Source organism: Hyla sarda, chromosome 10, assembly GCF_029499605.1.
Source record: "Hyla sarda isolate aHylSar1 chromosome 10, aHylSar1.hap1, whole genome shotgun sequence".
Lineage (NCBI taxonomy): Eukaryota > Metazoa > Chordata > Amphibia > Anura > Hylidae > Hyla > Hyla sarda.
Window position 1 is genome coordinate 66,056,912 of NC_079198.1, and position 13,725 is coordinate 66,070,636.

Here is a 13,725-nt window from a genome sequence, read left to right on the forward strand (position 1 = left end):
GACAGCATTTAACCTTCTGTAATTCACACAGAACATAGTAGATTTGTCTTTTTTAGGCACCAGAACTACTGGGGAGGCCCAAGGGCTTTTTGACTTCTTAATTACCCCTAACTTCAACATGTCCTCAATCTCCTTGTGTATATGGGACTTTACCTCTGGGGATACCCGGTAGGCTACCTGTCTTAGCGGTGGCTGGTCCCCCGTATCAACATGATGGGTGGCTAGAGTAGTTCGCCCTGGCTTCCCAGTAAAGGTGGCACTGAAGCGGCCTAGTACCTGACTTAGCTGCCTCTTTCTTTCCTCTGAGAGCTGTGGATTGATCTCCACATCCTGAAGGGATCCCTGGCTCTTAGCTTCCTCCACTAGGTCCAGTAGGGGATCACTACCCAGCCCTTCCTCTGGTGCACTGCATACACTGAGTACCACCTCCTCAGGGTCATAGTATGCCTTTAGCATATTAATGTGGTACTGTATCTGCCTCTGACCTTTCTCATCAAGAGCAACTACATATGTGGGTTCTAGGCGCTGCAGAATGGGGAAGGCCTCCAAGGCGGCCTGCAACTTATTCTGCCTGATGGGGTTCAGAACCATTACCTTCTGTCCTACTTCATAGACCCTGTCCCTTGCGATCATACCAGTACTTCTGCCTGGACTGTGCTGCTGTGAGGTTGTCATGTACCAGCCCAGTCAATGCCTGTATCCTGTCCCTGAATCTCAGAACATACTCCACCAGAGAAGTCTCAGGGGCATGTAGCCCCCCTTCCCATTCTCCCCTTACTAAATCTAGGGGTCCCCGCACTTTACGACCATACAATAATTCAAAGGGCGAGAAACCTGTAGACTCTTGGGGTACCTCCCTGTAAGCGAATAACAGATGGGGTAAATACTTTTCCCAGTCTCTGCCCTCTGATTCTACAAAGGTTTTCAGCATTTGTTTCAAGGTCCCATTGAACCTCTCACAAAGACCATTTGTTTGGGGGTGGTATGGGCTTGCTACCAAGCTACCAGCTAGGCTAGTTCAGAAAACAAAAGATGAAGTTCTTACAGCATGATGGTATCAGTCCATGAGAGAGAGAGAGAGTCCAGCTGTTCTTAGGATGGTCTTGTCAGCTTGTTGCACAGCATTGAACACCCTGAGTCTAGCATTGTTTTTAAATATCATATCTGCTTTCTTGGGAGGGAGACTCCATTCCCCCCTCCCCTCTGATCCCACCAGGGGGTCTTCTCTCTTCCTGGCCCCTTATCTGTTTTATTATAGGATGGGACCAGAGTGCATGACTTCAAAAAAGCCTTTGACTTCAAAGGAGATGTAATCAAACAGCCCGACCCCAAATAAAATGCTATACACAAACCCACAGTCTGAATGACCTCTCACCCATGTCTTGGATGATCCATCACACACAGTTATAATTATAATACACATATAGGATTTTAATAATCAGGCCTTGGGCCTGAAACCGCCCCGTACGTGGAAAAATAAAAAAGTTATAGGGGTCAGAAGATGACAATTTTAAACGTATACATTTTCCTGCATGTAGTTATGATTTTTTTCAGAAGTACGACAAAATCAAACCTATATTAGTAGGGTATCATTTTAATTGTATAGACCTACAGAATAAAGAGAAGGTGTCATTTTTTACGAAAAATGTACTGTGTAGAAACGGAAGCCCTCAAAAGTTACAAAATGGCTTTTTTTCTTCCATTTTGTTGCACAATTATTTTTTTTTCCATTTCACTGTAGATTTTGGGGTAAAATGTGATTACAAATGTCATTACTGATGTCATTACAAAGTAGAATTGGTGGCGCAAAAAATAAGCCATCATATGGATTTTTAGGTGCAAAATTGAATGGGTTATGATTTTTAAAAGGTAAGGAAGAAAAAATGAAAGTGCAAAAACAGAAAAACGCTCCGTCCTTAAGGGGTTAAATTGAATTTGTTGGGGAACGATTACCCAGTGAAGAGATTGGTACAGGAGAGAGGCAGAGGAGAATCGAGGTGAGAGGTGGATTAGTCAGGCAGCGGTGTTTAGGATGGATTCAATGGTAGCAAGTGTTTTTGATGTAAGGCCGCAGAGGAGGATATTGCAATAGAGAGAGAGGAGATGATGAGGGCATGTACCAATAGTTTAGTTGGGTCAAAGTTAAGGAATAAGCAGATTTGAGAGATGTAGTTGAGGTGAAGGTGACAGACATTGGTGAGGGCTTGGATGCGTGGATTCAAAGACAATGCTGAGTCAAAAGTGACCCCAAGGCAGAGGACTTGGGGTGCTGGAGAGAGGGTAGAACCATTTACTGTGATTTATAGACCGGGTGGGGATTTGGAGCAGGATGGGGGAATTCCATTTTCTCCATGCAGAGTTTGACAAAGCGGGAGGAGAAAATAGAAGAAAGAGCTGACAGACAATCTGGGATTTTCGATAGAAGGGAAGTGACATCATGGCCAGAGAGGTAGATTTGAGTGTCATCAGCATGGAGATGGTACTTGAAGCCATGGAATTATATAAATTGTTCCAGGCCGAGGGTGTAGATGGAGAAGAGTAGGAGCCCCAGGACAGAGCCTTGGGGGACTCCAACAGAGAGATGGCGAGGTGAAGAGGTAGCATGAGAGAGGGAAACACTGAATGTGCTGTTGGTGAGGTATGAGGAGATCCAGGATTACTGCAGATTACTGCACTACAAACACATTTTCCACAGTCTCTTAGATAGGCAAATAAAAAAGCTATGGGGATCAGAATATGGCAATGCAAAGGCAATTTTTGTTCAGCGTTTTTTAAAACTTTATAAATTTGTTATTGCTGTACTTACCTGCAAAATAAAGTTAACTTCATTTTCGCCACACAGTAAGAAAATGAAACCCCCACTCAAAACTGTGTTTTTCTCCCTAATTTTTGTTCCACAATATATTATGTGATGACATAAAGGGTGCCAATAAAGTACAGCTTGTATAATAAAAGAAAAATTTGAATACATACATTTTTTGGAATAATAAAAATCTACTGGATTTCAGAAAGCAAGGCAGGAAAAAACTAAAACAAAAGAACTAAAATCGCAGCAGTGGGAAAGGAAAGTTAAAGGGAAACTGCAGTACTTAACTGCTTATCCCCTTTCCACAGGATATGTATCTGATTGAGGGGGTCCAACCGATGCGAACACAATCTCCTGCCACCACCCCATGTTCTAAAGATTTGTTTTCAAAATGATCCCCTTCTGTGGATAGGGGATAAGCTGTTAAGTACCAGCGTTCAAATTTAAAGTCAAACACAAGGTTGGAAGGACATATCAAATAATGGGTAAATAGCGTTTCCTGTAAAATTGCACATATAAACTTCATGTTCCAACACAAGTGGTGTCATGTTCTCATGTTCGTGTTCCCATGATTTATACTGCATGTAGATTCCAGTTCAGGGATGGATATTTTATCCTTGTTTATTCTTTTTCAAGTAAGGGAAAGTACAATTGATGTAAAAGGGTTTTATATTCTGCAGAAAAAAAGATTTGCAGATTTTGTGGCCATTCTAAAGATTTGAAAATCATTAGTATATGACAGATTTTTTTTCCAGTAGTGATTTGTTCATAGGTATGTTTTTATAGCATCAGAAGACTATTTTGGGTGGATTTGGACTTTAACTATTCAACTGAATACTCCAGATCTGTATGTAAGCTGTACACACAGGTAATCTTGTAAATTAAGTAGTGTAATGAGAGCCAAATAGATGCAATAGGATTACATTTAAGTACATTTAGTGTGTACATGTCGCTCGTAGGGAGATGGAGATTGAAAATAATGGCATTGAAAGCAATGGGAAATTCACAAGAGGAAGGTCCGCAGTGTGAACAAGCCCTTAGTCTGAGGACAACAGAGGATAGAGAAGATACTGAACCCAGGAATATATAGTTTCTATGATGGTTTATATGCTGCCAGGACTCACTGTGAAGGTCTCTAAGTCCTGCTTCCCCCTGTGAGCCCTTATAAATGTGCCCACTGCAAATGTGGCCTTTATCATAAAAGGAAAACCAGCATCAAATACTTTGCCTGGGACCATGTGGGGGCAAAAAGGAAGCTCCCACAAAATTAGAAGTGAATCCTAGAATGTCATTTGCAATGTATCCACAAAACCTCCATCACGCAGAGGGCATTGCAGCATACCTAGTGACTAACTCCTTAGTGAAAAGAGACTTTTTTGACCCTAAAGGTATGTTCACACTGCAGAGATTCCGTCATATGGCTGGCGCCAAAAATACTTCAGCGGTAGGACCGTGGGGCATTGCGCCATCACCATTGACTGCTATGCAGTACTCATGGAATTCCGTGCAAAGAATGAACATGTTCTTACTTTGCACTGAACAATTTCAGCGACAGAATTGTCTGCCGCTGAAATTCCGCAGTGTGAACGGGTCTTGCGGAAGACACATTCACATTGATGGTACTGTCCACTGTGCGGAATTCTACTCATGGAATTCTGCAGGCATTCCGCAGTGTGAACGTACCCTAAGGGTCTATTCGCACGGCAGAATTTCCAAAATGAAAGCCTAATACACTTCTATAGGATTCCGCACTCCTGTTGACACTCCGGAATTTTTGCATGCAGAGTTCCGCAAGCGGAAATTCTGAAGTATCAGTGGGAGTGCGGAAACCCATAGAAGTGTATTGGGCTTTCATCTCAGGCAGAATTCTGCCATGTGAATAGACCCTTAGAGGCATTGCAAAGGTTAGAGTAGAGCACACAGGGAACCCCTATTCTACAGATTTCAGATACCCAAGGGTGTCCCTTTTTCTCCAGCTCCTGGCATTTAACTGTTTACGCTCTTCCAAGTCTGTGCCTTGCTGTCAGGAGAATTACCCTTCAGTTAATAGAGTGATTTATTACACTATGATCTAAGTTTGTTGTGATTCCATAGCATTCTCTCTGGTTAGGGAGGGGGGAGAAGGACTCACAGGCATTTGTTCTATGAGTAGAACGGAAAGGAAGGACTCAAAGGCTTTCTGTTTGAGTGGGAGAAGGGGAATCAGGGCTCACAGGCTTTCTATTTGGGTGTTGTTGACATATAAGTTACATGTGTGGTTTGGAAGTGATGCTGGAACATACACACATACCCACATTGGTGGGAATTTATCAATGGTTTTACCCTGGTTTTGTGGTGTACATTTGTCTCACAGTTTGTCTCAGATGCTGTTTAGAGACTTTTCATTGCAACTTTTACTTTAGAAAGTTTTTCAAAAAGAACATACCAAGCCATGATTTTAGTAGATATCATGCAGATTTCAGTTTGTCGCATCTTTTGTCGCAACTGCCCTAACTTAGGTGCAAATCTACACCAGCCCTGACTAGTTCACAAACAGCATTATTAAAAAGTTGCACATTTTGTTGCACGGGATAAAAAGTTGCACAAAAAGTCACAGAGGAATCACCATACTAAGTGATGCAGATACAGTTTTGGTCACATGAATTAATGGGGTAAAAAAGAGTTATATGTATAGATAATACAAAATAGAACAGGGTGCGCGCCCCTGGATGGAACCTGATGGATGAGATAGTGAAGAGCCCAATCAAAACGCACTCACCTATGCGAGTTGTGCGAATGGAGGCACAACACTCAAAGCGCTTGATCAGGAATCCTGTAATCGCGGCTGCTGTGGCTCCCAGCATCCAGGCGCAAATATAGATAAAAGGAGATCCAAGAAAAGGGAGATGAATCGCGCTGCCACAAGAAGTATATATGGGTAAATTTATTGCACACAAAGTATTTTTTATTACTTTCACCAATAGTGAAAGGGTAACTACGTAACACAAACTTAGCACAATTCAGGAAGCTTTTTTTTTTACAACTTTTTTTTTTTTTACTTGCACTTTCTCCTTTATACCAGTTTAAATTGCATAATATTTATCAAATTGTCTCATGGTCAATTTGTGCAGTTTTCAATGCACTTTTTTGTTGTGTAGTTTGTGGAACTTTTTAAAATAATATATTAAACATGGTTACAACCTCACTAAACTTAAACCACGTACTTTATAGTAAAAAGGGGGGTGGTTGGTAGAGAAGATGCAAAAGTGAGTAAAACACAGAAAAGTCACAAATATTTGCCCTTTTTACACTAAAAACTGGTATACAAGCCTTAATATATTTCCCTCAATTTCATTACAACAAACAGAACAACAATGCCATCATAACAGCTTTATTAATCATGTCTTTAATCCATTATATAATTGTGCACATTATAGAATTTCCCCTGTGGAGAGATAATATTCATAGAGACCAGATTTTAGGATATTTTATTCTCCATCTCCAGACAGTACTTTCAGGAATCCAGTAACTCAGATCAATGGTTCCCCTCCTTTGGCGAGCCAAAGATTTAGGAACACTGCTTCAGATGTTAGGATGGATGGATGGATAGATAGATAAAAAATCTCATAGACTGGGATTTTGTAGTGGCCATTTAATGGCCGTTTTAAGGGTTTTCTTAACGGGACATTGTAACAGGTCTTTAAAACGGAGCAACAAATAGTGTGAAAGCCTTAATGTACTCCCTGATGATAGATTGATATGCTTTATTGTTTTTGGTGGTAGTGTTTTAGTTTGGAGCTATACAGTGGGTCAAAAAAGTATTTAGTCAGCCACCAATTGTGCAAGTTCTTCCACTTAAAAAATATGAGAGAGACCTGTAATTTTCATCATAGGTATACCTCAACTATGAGAGACATAATGAGAAAAAAATCCATAAAATCACATTGTCTGATTTTTAAAGAATTTATTTGCAAATTATGGTGGAAAATATGTATGTGGCCAACAACAAAATTTCATCTCAATACTTTGTTATATACCCTTTGTTGGCAATGACAGAGGTAAAATGTTTTCTGTAAGTCTTTATAAGGTTTTCACACACCATTGCTGGTATTTTGGCCCATTCCTCCATGCAGATCTCCTCTAGAGCAGTGATGTTTTGGGGCTGTCGCTGGGCAACACGGACTTTCAACTCCCTCCAAAGGTTTTCTATGGGGTTGAGTTCTGGAGACTGGCTAGACCACTCCAGGACCTTGAAATTCTTCTTACGAAGCCACTTCTTCGTTGCCCGGGTTGTGTGTTTGGAATCATTGTCATGCTGAAAGACCCAGCCATGTTTCTTCTTCAGTGTCCTTGCTGATGGAAGGAGGTTTTCACTCAAAATCTCACAATACATGGCACCATTCATTCTTTCCTTTACACTGATCAGTCGTCCTGGTCCCTTAGCATAAAAACTGCTGGATCTTCTGGATCATCCAAATGCTGTCTAGCAAACTTCAGATGGGCCTGGACATGTACTGGCTTAAGCAGGGGGACACGTCTGGCACTGCATGATTCGAGTCCCTGACGGCATAGTGTGTTAGTGATGGTAGCCTTTGTTACTTTGGTCCCAGCTCTCTGCAGGTAATTCACCCCGTACCCCCCCCCCCCCCCCGTATGGTTCTGGGATTTTTGCTCAATGTTCTTGTGATCCTTTTGACACAACAGGGTGAGATCTTGCTTGGAGCCCCAGATCGAGGGAGATTATTAGTGGTCTTGTATGTATTCCACCAAGCTACTTGCCTATTGCAGATTCAGTCTTTCCAGCCTGGAGCAGGTCTACAATTTTGTTTCTGGTGTCCTTAGACAGCTCTTTGGTCTTGGCCATAGTGCAGTTTGAAGTGTGACTGTTTGAACTTGTTATCAGTATAAAAGACACCTGTCCACAATCTCAAACAGGGGCCATTAATACAGGTAACGAGTGGAGGACAGAGGAGACTCTTAGAGAAGAAGTTACAGGTCTGTGAGAGCCAGAAATCTTGCTTTTTTGTAGGTGACCAAATGCTTATTTTCCACCATCATTTACAAATAAATTCTTTAAAAATCAAACAATATGATTTTATAGATTTTTTTTTCTCATTATGTCTCTCATAGTTGAGGTATATCTATGATGAAAATGACAGGCTTCTCTCATCTTTTTAAGTGGGAGAACTTGCACAATTGGTGGCTGACTAAATACTTTTTTGCCCCACTCTATATTACTTCTACACTACACCTTTGTGTGTTGGTTAAGAGTAGGTAGTTATCCTATTTTTATTTTAAAGTAGATATATAGGCCAGCTCACTGCAGGTAAGTCTTATCCACAGCACAGCAGGTGTATGGCAGCACCAGAGTCCATATAAGTAAAGAAAGGATAGCCAGCGAGGAAAATGCAGAGTCTTCTTTATTGAATAAAAGTCAAATGACACAAGAGAGTGAACACGATGAAGCTTTTCAGGCATTGCCGTCCTTAGTCATGTGACTTATGACTAAGGGCTGTATCGTCTGAAACACGTCATTGTGTTCACTCTCTTGTGTCATTTGACATTCATTCAATAAACAGGACTCTGCATTTTCCACGCTGGCTATCCTTTCCTTATTTTTCTTATGGTGTTATATTTGTTTCATCAGTCCACAGGACCTTCTTCCAAAATGAATCTGTCCAGATGTGTGTTTGCATACCTGCTGATCCAAAAACCTAATTATTAATAATTGAAAATCATGGAAATTGTCAGGGGTGCTAAACTTTTACTCTACGTGTATAGTAAATATATTAGTTATTCAGGTATGAGACATATTAACTCTAATGAAAAAGCCTGAAAGGGCCTTAATAATCTGCTACCGTATTTACTCAAGTATAAGCAAAGTTTTTCAGCACGATTTTTCGTGCTGAAAATGCCCCCCTCGGCTTATACTCGAGTGAACTCTCCGCCTGTCAATCCCTTCTCAGTGGTCTTCAACCTGCGGACCTCCAGATGTTGCAAAACTACAAATCCCAGCATGCCCGGACAGCCATCGGCTGTCCGGGCATGCTGGGAGTTGTAGTTTTGAAACCTCTGGAGGTCCGCAGGTTGAAGACCACTGCGGCCTTCATCCCTGTGCATCGTCGTCAAGGCAACGTCACTAGTCCGAGGCCGGGCCCGGAGCACGGAGAAGAGGCCCCCTGGTGAAAATGGACAGCCCGGAATCACTAACCCTCCCCACCGGACGGTCCCTGCAGCATAGATGGCCCGGACCAGCTCACCCTTCCTTCCCACCGAGGGGAGGTGAGTAGAAAACTAAAGGGGGTGTCTGGATGATGACGAAGGCTGCAGTGGTCTTCAACCTGCAGACCTCCAGAGGTTGCAAAAGTACAACTCCCAGCATGCCCGGACAGCCGTTAGCTGTCCGGGCATGCTGGGAGTTGTAGTTTTGCAACATCTGGAGGTCCGCAGGTTGAAGACCACTGATGAAGGGATTGACAGGCGGTGATGATGAAGAGGGAGGGATGATGATGGGGGTCTGGATGATGATGGGGCTCTGGATGATGACATGGTGGGATGATGTATTTCCCACCCTAGGCTTATAGTCGAGTCAATAACTTTTCCTGGGTTTTTGGGGTGAAATTAGGGGCCTCGGCTTATATTCGGGTCGGCTTATACTTGAGTATATACGGTAAATGTTTCCATTTTTGTCTATCTGCGTTGTAGCATAAATAACTTTCTTTTTTACTGACATAGTTCTATGAAGCTTTATTTCCTGCGGAAGAAAATAGTTTTTTTTCTCTCACTTTTTTACACCAGCCTGTGCATAAAAATATGTATAAAATAAATACTCCCCGGATGCCTCACCACATTTGTATACTGCTGGAACGATCAGAAAATGAAGTGCTATTTCCAGTAGAGCTGAGCAATCCTAGCAATAATCTCTCCAAAAAATGTGTTTCCTGTCCTTGGATGAACTAGCGCAAGACATCTGAGTGTCTGAGACCAAGATTTCATCTGCTTTATTTCTTCCTTTGGATTCTGTCCTGTCCTGGTTCATGATGGTTCAGCTTTTAGAAATCCCATTAGTAAAAAAAAAGCCATAGAGGCCTTTGTGTGCTGAGAACATCTTTTGTGTTATGATAAGCTTTTATTCCCACCGCCAGAGATCCTCACAGCTCATTATGTTGTTCAATTTCTTTTAGACTTTCTGCTTATCACAAATTACGGAAGCTGATAAAGCAGAATACATACATTAACTGGCCTGAAGACCCCGAGGGCAATGAATTCTTCTGGTTCAAGCTTCGGAAAGCATTAGATTCCGGTGCATATGAGGAGGACACAGTACAACTAGCTGTGGCTCAATGACAACATGGAGGGAATGTATTGTACAAATGTATTTTATTTCCAGGATCAGAAATGATGTCTAAATCACAAGTAGTCTGACAAATACGATGTATATATCTACACACGCATTTATCTAGACCAGTGTTTCCCAACCTTTTTCGGGTCATGGCAGACCCCAGAAAAAACATTTCCGCGGGGCACACCAAACAAAAAAATCATGAAAAACACCTCTAAAAAAGCCAATTTGAGTAGTATAAAGCTAACGTAAGCAGTATGCAGTATACCTATATCATTAGTAGCATTGTAGCATTTAAAATGAGAAAAAAAGCTTACCTTTGTGGTGGTCAAAAATTTCTGGCCCAAGTTGGTTGCTCTCCCCCAGGCCCATCATCATCATCATCATCACCATCACCATCACCATTATTCCCTTTCCCCTAGGCCCATCATCATCATCCTCATCCTCATCACCATCACCATTATTCCCTCTCCCCTAGGCCCATCATCATCATCATCAGTATCACAGGCACCATTCCCTCCCAATCATCATCCCCACCACCATTATTTCCTCTCCCCAGGGACCATAATCATCATCATCAGTATCACAAGCACCATTAACTGCCCCCAAACATCATCATCATCACCATTCCCTCTCCCCCAGGCCCATGGCAAATCCACTCACCCATCCTCCCTCCCTCCTTCCTATCATTGTGTGACTCACAATGTGTGACGAGCGTTGTGGACGGGCGTCGTGAACGGCGGGCGAGCCTTGTGAACGGCGGGTGGGCGGTCACACGGCAGCTGCTGCTGCTCCTCTACGGCTGGAAGCGCCCTGCGTCATGGGCGGGACAGCCACAGGTGACGCAATGCTCCTGGCCTTGCGATCCCAGCAAATCTGCAAGTAGAATTAGGGAGTGGGGGGAAGGGGGGAGAGGGGGTTGGGGACGATTTGGTGCCAGAGGAGGGGGAAAAAATGCCCGCCATGATCGCCAGACAAAAAAGATAAAAAATAAAAATCGCGGCCAAAATCACGGGGCACACCGGCCGGTGCCGAAAGGCACCGCGGTTGGAAATCACTGATCTAGACAACATGGATCAAAAGTGTCTATCAAAATACAGAAGAAATAATAAAATGCTGTAGATCTTTATTTGATATAATAACTATATAATAACTGTATAAAAAGTGTCAAATGTTCTAATATTCTTTGTGTGTTAATTCATTGGCCTTTTTAAAGTCTCTGCTTGCTGTTAATAAATAAAAACTTTCTTATTTACATTTAAAGACTGAAAACTGATTCTGCTCTACATCCACAGCAGTCAGGCTTAACCTCTCCCCACATTTGGGTTCCATTCCTGCAAATGGGCGTACAGTTACGTACATTAGATGGCTGTCATATACATTTCTTATGTTTAGGTAGCCCAAAGTCTCTGCAAACTTAAAATGATAGCTACAAATTATGCTATAAAATTTTAGGACCCAATATTCACTAGGTGTCATGCCTGAGGACTATGTATATGTCCATTAGTATTCTTAGTGCAACATACTGTATGGGATATTTCTATGTCGCAATACTAAAATATAACAGCCCCTTTATAACAAATTGTATACAAAAGTGCAGGATAACATGCATCACGCATTATATATATGATGTTGTTCGTGATGCATGTTATCCTGAACTTTTAGTGCACTAGTTTGCACAATTCAAGGCTGTTATATTGAGGTAATGTTGTAGGTGGGAGTGCTTCTTTACATCATATGCACATGTTCTGAGGGTTATCACTAATTTAGTAATGAGCGGCATAGGCCATATTCGAATTTGCGATATTTTGCGTATATATGTGTGAATATTCGTCATATATATGCTTAATTCGCATATTCGCGACTTTTTTACACGTATGCGAAAATTTGCGTTTGTGAAAATATTCACATATACGAAATTATATTATTATTCATATATGCGCAAATATATTTTCTTTATAGTCTAAACATATATTCGCACATGAGAAAAACTTGCAAAACTACAACTCCCAGCATGCCCAGACAGCAAACAGCTGTCTGGGCATGCTGGGAGTTGTAGTTTTGCAACATCTGGAGGGCCACAGTTTGGAGACCACTGTGCAGTGGTCTCCAAACTGTAGCCCTCCAGCTGTTGCAAAACTGCAAATCCTAGAATGCCCAGAGAGCAAACAGCTGTCTCAGCATGCTGGGAGTTGTAGTTGCGCACCTCCAGCTGTTGCATAACTACATCTCCCAGTACATGCTGGGAGTTGTAGTTTTGCAACAGCTGGAGGCACACTGGTTGGAAAATACTGAGTTAGGTAACAGAACCTAACTGAAGGTTTTCCAACCAGTGTGCCTCCAGCTGTTGCAAATCTACAACTCCCAGCAGGCATGGTCTGGCAGTGCATGCTGAGAGTTGTAGTTTTGAAACAGCTGGAGGTTTGCCCCCCCCCCCCCCCCCATGTGAACGTACAGGGCACATTTACACGGGCGGTTTTACAGTGAGTTTCCTGTCGTATTTCAAGGAAACAGTTTAGTGCCACATATGGGGTATTTCTGTACTCAGGAGAAATTACGATACAAAATTTGGATCTGGAAGGGGACAATTACTTTTCCGCTATACTATATCAAGCAGCTGCTGCCAAGGCAAATAAAATCACGATGAGGAAATAATTCTACCACTGTACAAATCACTAGTCAGACCACACATAGAATACTGTGTACAGTACTGGGCATTAGTGTACAAGAAAGATACAGTGGAGCTAGAGAGGGTTCAAAGAGGGCAACCAGAGTAATACGGGGAATGGGAGGACTACAGTACCCAGAAAGATTAGCAGAATTGGGGTTATTTAGTTTAGTAAAAAGAAGGCCTAGGGGAGACCTAATAACTATGTATAAATAGGGGACAGTAGAGAGATCTCTCCCATGATCTATTTATACCCAGAACTATATCTATAACAGAGGGCATACTCTACGTTTAGAGGAAAGGTTTCTATGCCAGCACAGATGGGGATTCTTTACTCTTAGAGCAGTGAGACTATGGAACTCTTCCGGAGAGAGTGGTAATGGGAAACTCAGTAAAAGAGTTTAAAAGGGGCCTGGATGCATTTATGGAGAGTAATAACATTACTGGTTATGGATACTAAATTTACAGGGATTTATTCTGATTTCCATATTTGGAGTCGGGAAGGAATTTTTAACCCTTGTATGAGGGATTTTTGCCATCCTCTGGATCAACTCAGTAGGGACTGTAACACTCTCGTTTCAGAAGACAGGAACACTGGTGGATGTTGATCCGCTGGATCTGTGTGGCAGATGACTCGGACCGTACCAGGGAGCGGAGTCTAAGGTGCCGCTGGTTTTCACCAGAACCCACCGAAAATCAGGATGGACTTGTTGCGGCAGGCGGCACCAAGGTCGAAAGGTCAGGTCACAGAGCAAAGGATCAGATACACGGCAAGGCAACTCTCAGGTATGCTTTCTCTCAGGCACAAGGCAACAAAGCTCTGGCAGGGAAGTGTGGAAGGAGGAATTTATCAATGAGCCACAGGTGTACTACACTAATGAGCCCTTTAAATCTTAAAGCTCCAGCGCGAGCGCCCTAGGAGACGGGGAC

General features: G+C 42.3%; 1 protein-coding gene across 2 annotated transcripts in view; it reads left to right on the top strand.

Moving 5' to 3' along the window:
- LOC130293963 (toll-like receptor 13) overlaps window positions 1-11,340 on the top strand; it is a 54,290-nt gene extending 42,950 nt beyond the window's left edge. The window contains exon 3 of one of the 2 annotated variants that reach the window (XM_056543295.1): window positions 9,970-11,340. In XM_056543295.1, coding sequence (XP_056399270.1) covers window positions 9,970-10,132 — 163 coding nt within the window. In that variant the 3' untranslated portion in view covers window positions 10,133-11,340. Of the gene's footprint in view, window positions 1-9,583; window positions 9,633-9,969 lie in introns of those variants that run through there. The other variant, XM_056543297.1, reaches the window with a different exon arrangement.
- The last annotated feature ends 2,385 nt before the right edge of the window (window positions 11,341-13,725 follow it).